Genomic DNA, 13,516 nt, shown 5'->3' on the forward strand with positions numbered 1-13,516 from the left:
AATAATACATTAGGTGACAAGCATATTAATGGGTGTCAAGTCTGTTCTTATATCTCGATTGTGATTCTACGCTACATTTTAGGAGCATGAAGAGAGTATTGATGCAAAAACATAGAATGTACATAATGGCGTCATCTAGCAGAGACTTATTAAATACTAATTGACTATAAGTTTTGACGCTTTATTGTAGATGTTGCCACAATACACTTTTGACTTGTTATTAATTATTTATTTACTTCACAATTCATTTACTTTTTAATAACTTTTGTTGTTTCTGCATCGGAAATAATTGTATGATTATCATATAATCTCTATAAAAATTGTTAATAAAATATTACTTCGGACTGAAGTATGCACAAGATTGTAATGAGAAGGTAACTATAGATCCATATATTAGATCTCTTTATTTTGCATCAACTATATTTCTAAAGGTAAAAATAATTTAATTAATTAATTTATAAGAAGCTTATCTATGGCGTCACATTACGTTAAAACATTAATTTAAACAATTTTTAACACCTACTCATTTAGACTAAAAATGTAATGAGATAGATGATAAAGATTCATTCTATATTCTTCACTTGCAAATATTTTAAAACCATTAATAGGAAATTAGTTGTTAAAATTTAAAAATATTTGCAATTGAACTCATATTTTGCAATTTTTTTATCGAATTTGGTTTTGAATTAATTAATTATTAATAATTATTCAATCCCATGTTCTATAACAATTTTAAATAATCAGACATTGTCTTTGTAAATATTAATTTTCTAACTACATAGATTTGATTTATACATTCTTATCATAAATGAATTTGAAATGAAACTCATATTTCTGTTACAATTTTTTATGAACTTGATCCTTAATTAAGTAGTTATTATCTCTTTGTCTTATACACTGTATGTAACAAAAACCTTTACAGAAATTGTTAGCAATTAATTAACTAAAATTTAAACATATGTGAAACTGTAATGGCAATATAGCTAGAAACTCATTCTAGCTTTTATTTATTGTAAGAGCGTGTAAATTGACTCTATCAAATTAGAAAATTATATAATTGTCAAATAATGTACAGAGTTATTGGAACACGAGTTTGTATATTTATTAATAACTATTAAATTGAAACGAATACCGGATCAAGAGCTATATGTAAAAGCTTTTGCAAGCATATTCCACGTTCTCTTTTCTTTCCATATTCCGTATATTTTTATAGTTAATCTCCTAATAATCATAAATCTTGGGAAAAAATCAAAATGAAAGAAGTGTATGCAGATATTTGCAATGTGAAAAATCAGAGTTTTTATAACATTCCTAATTAAGTAATTCAATACATGATTTTTACAGTGAATATATTCGAGTATATTTTAAATAATAATTTAAAATATATTTATAATAATTCGACGAATTTTATTAAATTATTCGATGGACGAATTTTTTTATATTCTTTTTAAATACGCATCGTTTGGAAATATTTGCGATAGAAGAATTTCTCATATACCTCTCAATTCGATTTTATTTGAACTTAAACAAACATTAATAATAATCGTATACTTTTACAATGAAAGAACCTAGAACGCATTCTTGTGCCACATTCTCATTACAGATTTGTACAGGTTTTATTTCTAATTAATTAATTATTCTTAATGTTCACTCTACGTCAGTTATAAAGAGTTTCCTTTCCCTAATTACTTCTCATTAATGCTGTAAAAAGAAACAAACACTGAGAATATGCACAACATTGTAGAACGAAAATTACTTGTTTAAAACGTTACTTAGTAATCGGAAATACATAAGCATGTTGCATAGATTATGTTTTATGTCGTGCAACAGATTCGTCTGCAGTGGTATGTCCTCAAACGTTTCTGCATTGTTGCACAGCACCCGTTGCTGCAACACTGTGTCAGATGCAACACGTGGACGACAGCCAGGTTGGATAGTGGCCAGATAGTTTTCGTTTAGAAACAAGCCTTCCACCTACTGTTTTACTTTCTTCCATCTTCTGTGTGTTCTGAATTTCTAAACGAAAAGAACCCCAGTAAACGGAAATTCATTGTAAAGATCACACACAATTCATAGAGATGTTTCAATCGTATTTAAGAACTGTAGCGAATACAACTAAATTATTCTCTTTATTTTTTTAGACCCGTCTAGTGTTTAATCAACAAATTAACATGATTAATCGCAATTTTCCTTGCATCCATGATACACAATTAGATCACATCTTACTTTAGTCAACGATGTCTCATGTTTCAATAAAATTCTAAAATGCTACGGACGAACGTGAATGAATATACCATTGGTATATGTACATTGGTATATATATACCAATCGAGAGAAGGCAAGAAGATATTGTTCATTATCTGCGAGCGACAAAAGTGGAACGCGGTGACGTCGATCGTGCACACGATTCATTGGATTACGATCGTAGCTGTATCTCGGAACGAGAACGCTATAAAATTGAGACGTGCCCAGGGTGTCACAATTTATTTAGCGGTGTATTCGTTGTCTGTCCGATTATGTTAATCACAGGGGAACTGTCGGCTCGGACACGCAGCGTGTACTATAGGTTATGTAGATGTGCGATACCATTTGAGGTGACGCGATGTTAAGGGATCGGATCAGACAGTGAGAGCAAGGACCGTTTCTGGGGACGGTGCGTAAAAGAGAAATGCACAGCTGTACCAGCAGCCGACGCCAGTATCGACCAGTCGCACACGCGTACACCCACACACTGCCTGGATGGTTGGGAATGATTCCTCTGCGATTATTCGATCCATCGGGTTACCATTCTCTTCCTAGCACGAGTCAAACGTCGAACGCGAAAGCTTTCGTTCCATTGACGCGCCCACAAAGATTAAACTCTTTGAGGATGAACATCGACGCATTGGCGACATTATTAACAGGACCGTGTGTCTAATTACTAATATCGCGAACAGATCATTTAATTGTTTATATAATAGACGATCCAGTTTTTTCTCGGGGAGATAATTATAATATTTAACGCTAGACGTACAGATCATTAAAATTGAATATTATCTGTTGTTTTATGAGAATCACGAGATTCAATTTATTTAACACTTACGCCATTTTTATTATAATGTAGACTTGAATTAAGAAATTTGTTTGATTACTTCCTGAGAAAGAGTCTTTATGATTTTAACCATTTTTAAGCGAAGAAAGTGAAATTGGCCATTTGATCCGACGATCAGATTTAGTATTAAAAATTACTCGTTTGTAAAAAGATTTCAAATTACACAACGTGCGGAGAACAATGCGATCAGAAGTATAAATGTATTGACAATTGTGTATCTTTACTACACAAATTGGTTTTCATTCAACTTTCTTTAATGAATTAATAATTGCTATCCAAAATATTTAAACAGTTTCTGCACTCACAGAAATAGATTAATTGCTTAAAAGATTGAATTTTGAAAGATAAATTGTTTCTTTAGAGACATTCGACAATTACTTCTATTCGTTGTTGTTCTTATACGTTGTTTCTTTCAATTGTTTATCGTTTAAATTTAAGAAGTTTAAATTCTTCTTGTTTAAGAAAATATTAACAGATCCGATCGTGGCTGGCTGGTTATCTAATTATTCACTAGCTTCTCTGTACGATCTTAAGAAAACTTCGACGAATTTACATTTAACCCTTGGATGGACGGAATTTGCGCTCGTTTTGTCGAAATACAGCAAGTTCTGCATCAACCGTTACGTTATTTCGCAACGTTTGAAATTATTAGTTATCCGTATCAAGTCCAATGAAGGGCTCACCGCAAATTACGAAGAAATAAGTTCGGAAACATTTAAAAAGGAAATGATAGGTGTGATTTCGAGACTGGCTCTAGTCACGGAATCGTCGAGAATGCCTAGTTGCCGCGGGATAATAAACTTTCACTGTGCCAGTAACGAAGTTTTGATCGAACGAAACGATTCGCACGATAAGGGTTTATTTTTCGCGCAGTTATCGATCGTGTTCAACTGCCGAGTTGCATGGTTCGCGTAAACATGTCAAGGTATTAGGGAACAGCGATACGAATTCCGTGATAAATAAGCTCGAGCATCAAACAGTCGTGTTTCAGGGAGGGATATCGGCGGAGAGCGAATTCTAACCGAAGGTAAAAGATGTAAAATGACGTACTGTCGCGTCGGGGCGCAATCCCCATGGATTATCGGGTTCAAAAGGCGTAATGTACAAAGGCTGGCCAAGACAGGTGAATGTGGCGGTGGTGCTGAGAGGGTGCACCTCGGGGAGAAGCGGATGAGCAGCACTGAAATGAAAGGGGTCCGCGATAACTGTTGATCTCTCGCCGGGTCTGCCCTCGAACAGCGGAAGGGGGGCTAAAATGAGCACGTGATATTATCTCCAAGACAATAAGACTTCAATACGATAGTCACCAGCAACCTGCCGGTAAACTGCGGCATTGTACTCCCTTCGAATCCAGTGTGCCCGCGATCCACGGTTCTGTGGGGTTGCGCAACGATTTCATTGGTCCTCGACATCGTTCGATACAACGTAAAATACATATAGCGTGTCATTATTAGACTGAGGATTTTGTACGTTTATGAAAAAAATGGATAAGCGAAATACAGATCCGTGAAGACATCAGGAGAACGTAAGAATCTTAGTTACAGTGTTTCCAATTTATTGAAACTGTTGTAGTTAGTCGCCAGTTTACTTCTTTGAAAGTAGTCATCATTTTCATAATTACTCCTTGGAAGTGGTTACGCAAACATTTCTCATTTATTTATTTTTTATTAATACATTAGAACAAATAAATTCGACAAAGTATCGTTAGTAGACTACGGATTCTGTGCATTTATGACAAAATAGATCTCTAATCTATTAAAATGATTAAAGAAAGAATAGATCTGCTATTTATTTTCTATTTTTTCCAACTGGTGCAGACAATTCTAATTTTGCATAAAACTCTGCAGCTTAATCATTACTTTATAATGCAAACGAATGAATTAATTTTAATATTTTTCTGTTTCCATTCTTAGGGTGTTTCTTACTACTTTATCATGGTAGACGATTTAATTCTTAATAGTAATATGTTTCTTAGTTAAATAGGCTTATTCGTATAAAATATTAGAAATAATATGAATAAAAGATGAATGAATTTTCACTTCAAAGTACGCATGAAAATTAAAATCATGATTCCTACATTCGAAGCTAGAACGGTTACATAAAAAGTGGTCATTATTCCATCGTTTCCACTAGATGTGCACTGTATGTGCAGTACAAAATGCAATATGTATATCGTAAGATCAAGAATTTGAAATTGCCAACAGAATTTTTATATTATACACAGTACTTCACATACGGCTTTCAATTTAACAATTTATTTCTTCGATGCTAATGAGATTTTTATCGTTTATGATTATGATGTTCAGCGAGCTAATGTCGTTAATAATCTGTAAATAAAATTAAATGATATCAATTCGATATTAAGTGCTAATTGCATTAATTATCTAAATCTGTCTAAAGGAAGAATTATAGACTTTTCGGTCTTCTCGTATTATATTTCACTTTAATATTATAAATAAAAAATTGTAAATAAAAGTGTGATAATATATTTAACATAGTGAAAGGTGTTAACTACAATGTCTATAAAGAACATATATTTCGTGAAACATTCGATTCAAAATGAAACTCACAATCGATCGATTACTTGTCAGTACATATCTTTGGTAAAGTATTATTAAACAGAATAACTGAAAAATGATTGATGTTAATTAACTAAAATGATTTAGAATATTTACATACTTCCGGAAGCGTAAAAATTCACAGACCCATAGACATCCCATGGCCTTCATGACCAGCGTGGCCTTCATGACCTTCGTGACCCTCATGAGAACCTTCCTGCTTATACGTCAAGAAAAATGTTATGCACCAAATGCAAAAGAGGCAGAAGATAGTAAGAAACGCCCTAGCATTGAATCTATCCCATCCAAGCAGTATCTCGTCCATCGACTTGAACTCTCTTCTGTACACGCATGGTGTACTGTTATTGAAAATAGTCTCTGAACTATTGTTGGACATTATTTTTTTGTATGCAGCCTTAGATTCGGATCAAGCTCGTAAATTCCCTTCCCAGTGAGACAGGGCGGACCGTGTGATCGAAATATGGACGTTTTACGATATTGTGGTACCGATTAGTCAACTTTTGTGTTCACTTCATTAGAACAGTTCCTGTAACACAGTAATTATAAATATAAAATTTTCTTTCGACAGAAAATCGTTCGTGAGCGTTTTATAATTATTAATATCACACAATGGTGGATTATATAAACTAGGTTTTCAATAAATATTATTTTGTTAGTTTGTAATTCACAATTTAAAAGGAATCTACAAAAGAGAAATTAATTTAAAAATTAATTAAAAACACTGAAGTTTGATGCTGGCTTTCAATCGGGGGAAAAAAGAATTTGATCAAAGTCTCAATCGTATGAGATTATTTTATAAAGTTATCATTTTATTAAAGTTTCAAACTAAAAGTTTCGAAATGGCTAGAGAATGTGATAATTTCGATAAAATTGAATTTGTTTAAATTTACTCTTAAGAATTGGATATTATATGTTTGGGTTTAGTCACTCTCAGAGATTACGAAATGAGGTTTGAACTCGTACCTGTTTGTAGAATCTCGTTTCGGCTAGACAGAGAGAGAACAAGATCTTATTACTACAAACAGCAGTCAATATTGTCGCCGCTGGACTTTTCCCAAGAAAACAGCCAGTAACCTAGGGCAGTACCGATCGCGACAGCTAAGCAGAGCCAAACGTTGTATGTCATAAAAATTAGCATAAGAAAGTATCCTATGATCAGCTGCAAGACGTGTCCGATCGTTTGAACGAAATGTATCTTGGAGAAAAGTAATGCCCTGAAACAAAGTACACTTGAAAGACACTTGTGACTCGATAAGATAGCGATTCATTTATTTGAACGGAGATCATTAATAAATATTGGAAATATATTTGTGCAGAAAAAAGTTATACTTTAAAATTAAATAAAAAGAAATAAAATCTTATTCACGCACGATCAATATTAATCTTCATATATTATTAATATACACGTTTGCTTGTATCTTACAGAAACTTGTATCTACTGCAAATAAAAAATTTGCACGTGCTATAATTTATATTTATTTAATTAAAAGAAATTTACAGAAAAGACGAAAATATTCAATCGAAACATTCGTTCGAAGTAACGTAAGTTACGTTTTCTGTTGTCAGTATAGATCCGATATATTGGATGTGAAACACGTATCTTCACAATATATACATATATATATATATATATATATACATATATATAATAATACATATAATATATATATATATATATTAAAAATATTGTATATATTATTATTATTTATATTATATATATATATTTATTTATTTACAGCTTGTAATTACTAAAACATAGCCATGTAAAAATGTAAAAGTGATTTGGACGATTAATATTCTAATGAAATTAAAAATATGTTAGCAGTTTTTAACGTTAGTTTGCAATCGTTGTGATTGTTAATTTGTAGGAATAAAATTGAATTTTATTGTTATCAAATTACGTACGTCCTTGGTATTCTATTCCTAAGTCTCGAGTAACGGGCGGTCTCGACGTAAAGATGATCACTTGATACATAAAGAAGGAGGTGAGTTAGTGGAAGCATTTCATTCGGTAAAAACTTCTTTAAGATCAACGAAGAATTTCACTCACCGATAACTCTTTATTCCTTCATATAACGTCACTAAAAGAATAATCCCAAGCATTGACCATCCGATCCCTGTCCAGTCTACCACTTTCCATCCGTTAAACAAAATAATTTCGCTTTCACCAAAATGAAAGAACATCTGACATAAATTTACTTTATGAAGAAACCTGAATGTTCACGTTATAACATAATCGTAGTGCAGCGCGCTGATACTTACATACATATTGCTGCTGAAGTGATGGGTTCAGCGCTACCAGAGAAACTGCGTTCACTATAATAAAATTGTTCTGTATCAACTTCTTGTTCCGTTATTTTGTCACATTTCTCAGATACCATATCTGTGTTATCAGTCGGCAACACAGGAAACATTCTCACCTGAAATACTGATATCTCACGTCAACCAAAGTGCAAAGAATGCTCCGCGAGCATTCTTAAAACAACGACATTGAACATTTTTTAAACGGTCCGATCAATGCATCGTTTGACAACACGATGGAATTTATGTCGTAGTTACCTGGCTAGTATCTACTTCTTATTAACTCCACGTGAGATTGCATAACTGTATTCAATTTTCTTCTATAAATAGACGCGACGTCTCGCGGGATGTGCATCGTGGCCACAAAGAGGAGATACATCCGTGTAACGAACAGATAAAGAATGTTGAAGGAAATGATCACGAAGAGGAGAGATATCAGCACGTTTGAAAGCTGATCCATCGTGTGCGCATATAAATATCGCCAATCGAAATATGTTCTTCGTTCGCGACTATTTCCTTTATTTATTATCGTTAATAACAGGTCCGACGTGCAAAGTGAAAAATGTTTTTACACAATTGTAAATGGTTTTAAAATGTATTTCAATTTGGATATAGAAACAAAGCGAATAACTTAAAACATCGAAAACCTTAAAATCTGACGAAATTTTGAAACAAAAATGTCTCAATTAAGTAACTAAGATATGAAATAAATTGAAAGTGTTTTATAAAATAATGTCTAAAGTTTAACTTTGGAACGTGGATTATTTTCAGTAGAAATTGAAGGCAAATGGACCGACACTATTTCGGTGGCAGTTAATTTATGAGAGGTACAGGGGTGAGTATAGCCTTTTAGCTCCAGATGGTCTCCCAAAGTTGTGCACATCGGATGCGGTGTGCCCGTTAACACAATGTTTAAAGGTTTGGGATCTTTGTATCGCTTCCTTAAATAGTAGGAATATTGTTTCTAAAGAATCTGCTTGACAAGTGGGGATGGCAAGGGTGCCTACCGATAAAAGAATTCTGTTTAATCGCTCAGTACTTAGCTAGAAACTTTCAGGAATATCGCCCTTAGCTTGTCATAATAGCTTAGTTTACTAAAAATTTGTAATAAATTAGGGACCCTTGTTTAGAGAGTAAATAGGGTTAAATAGTAGAAGGGGCGTTTTATTTATGAAATTGAACGAAATCTTATAAAATAATATTGTTAACATCGGGAACTATTCAAATGTGTTCGTTAATAGACTAGAAAATAACGAAAATGAATATCTTTTTTATGGGATGCTAAAATATTACATTATTCTTTTTTAATTAATTCGCGGTAATGAGTTGTAACGTCTAATAAAATTGCTTGTACGCTATCGTAATTTATTGAAATCTGAAATGTATAATTATTTCAATCTTCTCAATTATATTTTATTTATATACGAGAAAAATACAAAAGTGTTCATTTTGTATTGGTGTTGTATTTACATTAGCATTATATATATACAAAAAAGGTAATTTTATGTCTTTTTAAACATATACAAAAAAAAACATAATATAATCGCCCACTTTGTCATATTTCGTAAGTAAAATAAATGATATCTACTACATCACTCCTAAAACAAAAATATTAAAGTATTAAAAAGGACTTTTTACGTTAAAAATGATTGATATGTTAAGGTATAAAGAAACCCAAGCAACGTTAAGATACGAATTAAGATAGCGTGAGACAGAAAAGAAAAGAAAAGAAAAGAGTAGTTCTCGTTTTTTCCTTCCTTCTCTTCGCTTATCTTTCCGTTCGTACATATATTGTTTCCATATTATGTAGCATCACGCTATTTTTAATTTTATTTATACATTTTATTATACATTATTATTATTATTATTATATTATTATTATATATATATATATATTAATGATGATGATGATAATAATAATAATAATAATAATAATAATAATAATAAATAAATATATATATATATACATACAGCTTTTTATATCCTTTAAATGCTTTTAATGTTTTGCATTCATAACATTCATAATATCCGCAATCTAGTGATTGGGCAATGCAACACAAGTCCACAGAATATAGAAAACACGAAAATTACTCGTATTTCTCTTTGTGAATGCTTTTTACTTTTCATGTTTATTAATTTGACTACATTATAAATAATTTTGTATAAAATAAGACAACCAAAATTTATATATATATATATATATATATATATATATATATATATATATATATATTTGTGAACTTCACAACGTAAATGCGTCACGGGTTCCCATGGTCCGATCGTTTCCAGATTTCGCGCACATTACTTTCTCAGCAAGTGCCATAATTCAGGAGTGGTAAAACCAACAAAAAAATGTTTGCTCGTCCCAGTAATCCGTGAACTTTTCTTAAAGACCCTCGGCTTAACGACGACCAGCTAATTCGGTCATTAGACGGTAACACGTGGTGGCACGAGGCAACCCCCGAAAAGCGATCGAAATCCGGGGGGTGGCGCGGCCGGAGGCGCGTAGTCGTGAATGCCTAAGTTAATCGATTTCTCTTTCTGTCGGTGAGGGTGTCCTCCCCTCAGCCAAGATGCCCGGCCTGCGTGAACGAGGCGGGCGCAACCTGTGGCTGATCCTGACCGCCGCGCCTCCCTGCGTCCGGAAATTCAGCCACGCTCGATTCTCAAACTCCCCTCAGTGCAATCCTCACCGTTCTGACGGCTGCGTCGACGATGCCCTGGCTGTTCTTCCTACGCGAGGGAAACTCAGTTCCGCGAGTCAATCTCGAGTCCACGGACCGCGATCGCCGCGATTCGATCGTTCGCCGACTGGTGTGCTCCAGGAAATAGACGCCCCTGTGTCGTCTTTCGTCGTCGCCGTCACCGTCGCCGTCGCCGTCGTCAACGTCCTCGCGACGCCTTTACCCATGTCGAAACCCTTTGCGATGCATCGCTAGCCGGCACCTCGCGTTCTCACTCCGTTTCGAGGCGGAAACCAGGAAACCGACGCACGGATGAGGAGGAACGGCCGACTGCGAAGAGGATTGACACGCTGCTGGATGTCCTCCCCGATGAGGGAGATCCTCGCCGGCTTGATCAGCTCACCTCGGCTCACCCTGGCCCAGAGGTCAGTCTCTAAATATACGCATCCGCCGCTCGAAACCTGTTCTGTTTATATCGTGCGACACATTCCGTACGCGTCCCAGCCGTCCGCCACCCCTGAACGTGTTCGATCAAAACCGTAAATGCGATTGCTCGAAGAATTAGTAGGGGTGTGCGAATCTGCTGGCGGACCTTTCCTCGCGGGGCTGTTGCTTATTTACAAACAATCGAAACGAAGGGTGGAGTAACCGTTCGCTACCCTGTCGGAGGAAGCTGTCGCTCTATTTAGTTTTATAGGATTCGTAGAAAATTCAGGATTAATCGATACACGATGCGACAATGTACCGAAATAGTGACCGACTGTTTTTAGTCGATTTTTGATGCGTGTACATTCATTTGCGCATCTTTCTTCGTGCGCCTTTTTGTTTCTTCGGATACCGTAAGGAGAAGGGGTGAGAAGAAGTTAGCCGCCCTAGTGAAAGAAGCTGTTTTATTTTTAATTTGGTATCTATTATTTTTATATCCATCATTATTTTCCGCAAGATCAGTCGATGTGTAAAATCACAACGCTGTGTAAAAATAGTGACCACTTTTGTTTAAAAAAATTAATTAATCGTGTGAACCATGAGTAAGTGGCATTACAAAACATTCGAATACTTTTTAATACCTTGAATGGTTCACATCTCCTTTAATTTCGAAGTGATTGATCGAATCCTTCCTTGAATCAGTGATTTCTTATTCCGAAGTTTGAAAAAAAATCCAGGATATTTAAGGTTATATTATATTATGTTATTATATTTACATTTTCCTTATTTATAATGAACTTTGTCGTTGCCTTTGTTGCTTCGTTAGCCTTTACGGTTAACCCTGACACGTTTCTCAAGCAGAAAATTCATCCGTTTTCTATTTCTAAAATCTGTACATTTTTTTGTTGTTTAAGATGCGTTGCTTCAAAATATACAATTATAAATAAAAGATAATTTTGATTTTTCATAAATACAAGCATTATTCTAGAAACTTTTAATATGTATAAAAATCGTTTGAAATGTGTTCACGGTTGTATGGGTGCTTGATTTGTTTGATCGAATACTTTCTTCCAGGGGTGTAACGTTCGGTGTTTACGTTCGTCACGTTCGGTATCCTGTGGTAAAGCGATGTGTAATGTTCGAACGATATCTCTCAGGGGAATGTCGGCGAATGTTTCGAATTGGAAAGTGTTGCGCGAAGGTGGTAGGAAAGTGTTTTTCGCTGCATTTGTTCGTTTGGAGGGATTTCTCGACCGCGGACTGACTGGGCAGGGTCAACGCTCTATCACGATGTTCGTGCATCACACGCGCACATGAATGCTGTTACCCTACTACCGCGACGGAATGATGGGAAAGTTGTACACCCTTCTCGCTTATTTCGACGAGTTGTACATCGAGCGAGATCGAGTTCAAAGGTTCGTGTCGACAGAACGTGGAGAAAACGAACGATCGGAAGTTGTAAGTGATTTGTAGAATTCGATGTTTGTCTATTGGCGCGGTGGAATTTCGTTTGATCCAATTCCATTTGGCGGTGGTGCCGACAGGAAAATTGTCTCACGAAATCGAAGAATTGTAATTCGATGTTTCGAGCCATGAACATTGATGGAGGAAATTGATTTTTATTAAAAACGAATAATTTCTTTGTTTAATTCATTCACGAGCAAAAGACTGTATTTGAAAGAAATGTATTTTATTAATTTGAGAATTGGAATTTTGTTGTACCATTTTGCAAAGGGATCGGTGATCCTGTTAGAAAATTTTCAAATTGCCCGTTAAATCATTTCCAAAATATAAATAATAGAAATTTTGTTCGCGGCGTCTGAAATTAATAGTAAGTTTTCATATTTTGTAAAATTTAAACGTTTTAGTTGAAAATCTGTTAACTCTAGACTTTGTCGCAGTGAGCCTGATTGCACGGAATTCGATCACGTAATCATAATTGACAGTCGTACACTGTTATTGAAATAATCGCCGGACGCCTATTATTAATTTAACAACTTCCTATTTCGCTCATTTTTCTACATTTATAAATTGTTCTTTACTGAGAACCAATTTATCGAAGTATTATATAAAATATTTCCTTGATTAGCTAAGTTCACTTGTGAAGCAATAATTAAATTCGTACCATTAAGAACAACTAAAACCAAGCCTTTGAAACTTCATTTCAATCGAACATAATGTGATACATGTATCGAATTATTCGAGTCTTTTGCAATTTTTACATCGTATCTAAATTCGACCAGAGGATATTTTCACAATTATATTACCTGCAAATACGTATCGAAAAGTTAATAATTAATTTCTATTTTTACAATTCATAAATCCTTGATCGGAATTAAATATTATTTTGTAATAAGGATTAGAATATTTTTAGAAATATCCTCTTACAATTTATATTTTAGAGGAATGATTCCCATTTTTATATATACAGTAAA

At 34.2% G+C, this 13,516-nt stretch overlaps 2 protein-coding genes and 1 long non-coding RNA gene across 6 annotated transcripts in view; 1 reads left to right on the forward strand and 2 right to left on the reverse strand.

Annotated features, from left to right (window-relative positions):
* Window positions 1-1,495: 1,495 nt before the first annotated feature.
* On the reverse strand, window positions 1,496-2,825 carry LOC117219861 (uncharacterized). The gene is made up of 2 exons (XR_004490106.2): window positions 1,773-2,825; window positions 1,496-1,701 (listed from the first exon to the last, which is right to left on the reverse strand). It is a non-coding gene; the product is annotated as an uncharacterized LOC117219861 (long non-coding RNA).
* Window positions 2,826-4,725: 1,900 nt separating this feature from the next.
* On the reverse strand, window positions 4,726-8,237 carry LOC117219843 (high affinity copper uptake protein 1). Of its 2 annotated transcripts, none has more exons than XM_076523468.1 (7): window positions 8,091-8,237; window positions 7,933-7,986; window positions 7,721-7,854; window positions 7,576-7,635; window positions 6,634-6,884; window positions 5,771-6,196; window positions 4,726-5,418 (listed from the first exon to the last, which is right to left on the reverse strand). In XM_076523468.1, the coding sequence occupies exons 2-5, from the start codon at window positions 7,936-7,938 to the stop codon at window positions 6,686-6,688; spliced, it is 399 nt and encodes a 132-aa protein (XP_076379583.1). In that variant the 5' UTR covers window positions 7,939-7,986; window positions 8,091-8,237; the 3' UTR covers window positions 4,726-5,418; window positions 5,771-6,196; window positions 6,634-6,685. The 2 variants fall into 2 exon arrangements, with proteins under 2 accessions (XP_076379583.1, XP_033325218.1); XM_033469327.2 differs by having other exon boundaries at window positions 5,662-6,196.
* Window positions 8,238-10,598: 2,361 nt separating this feature from the next.
* Window positions 10,599-13,516, forward strand: part of LOC117219862 (endoplasmic reticulum aminopeptidase 1) — a 42,774-nt gene continuing 39,856 nt past the window's right edge. For all 3 annotated transcript variants that reach the window (XM_033469383.2, XM_076523754.1, XM_076523757.1), the window contains exon 1: window positions 10,599-11,080. The gene's annotated coding sequence lies outside the window, so the exon portion shown is untranslated. The remainder of the gene's footprint in view (window positions 11,081-13,516) is intronic.

The sequence above is a fragment of the Megalopta genalis genome, chromosome 7, assembly GCF_051020955.1.
Source record: "Megalopta genalis isolate 19385.01 chromosome 7, iyMegGena1_principal, whole genome shotgun sequence".
NCBI lineage: Eukaryota > Metazoa > Arthropoda > Insecta > Hymenoptera > Halictidae > Megalopta > Megalopta genalis.

Excerpts from the sequence above, each read along its gene's own strand:
- LOC117219843 (XM_076523468.1), bottom strand. Across the intron at positions 7,636-7,720 it reads GAAGGAATAAAGAGTTATCG|TGATCATCTTTACGTCGAGA; the intron begins GTGAGTGAAATT and ends TTATGTATCAAG. Across the intron at positions 6,885-7,575 it reads AGGAATAGAATACCAAGGAC|GGCATTACTTTTCTCCAAGA; the intron begins GTACGTAATTTG and ends ACTTTGTTTCAG.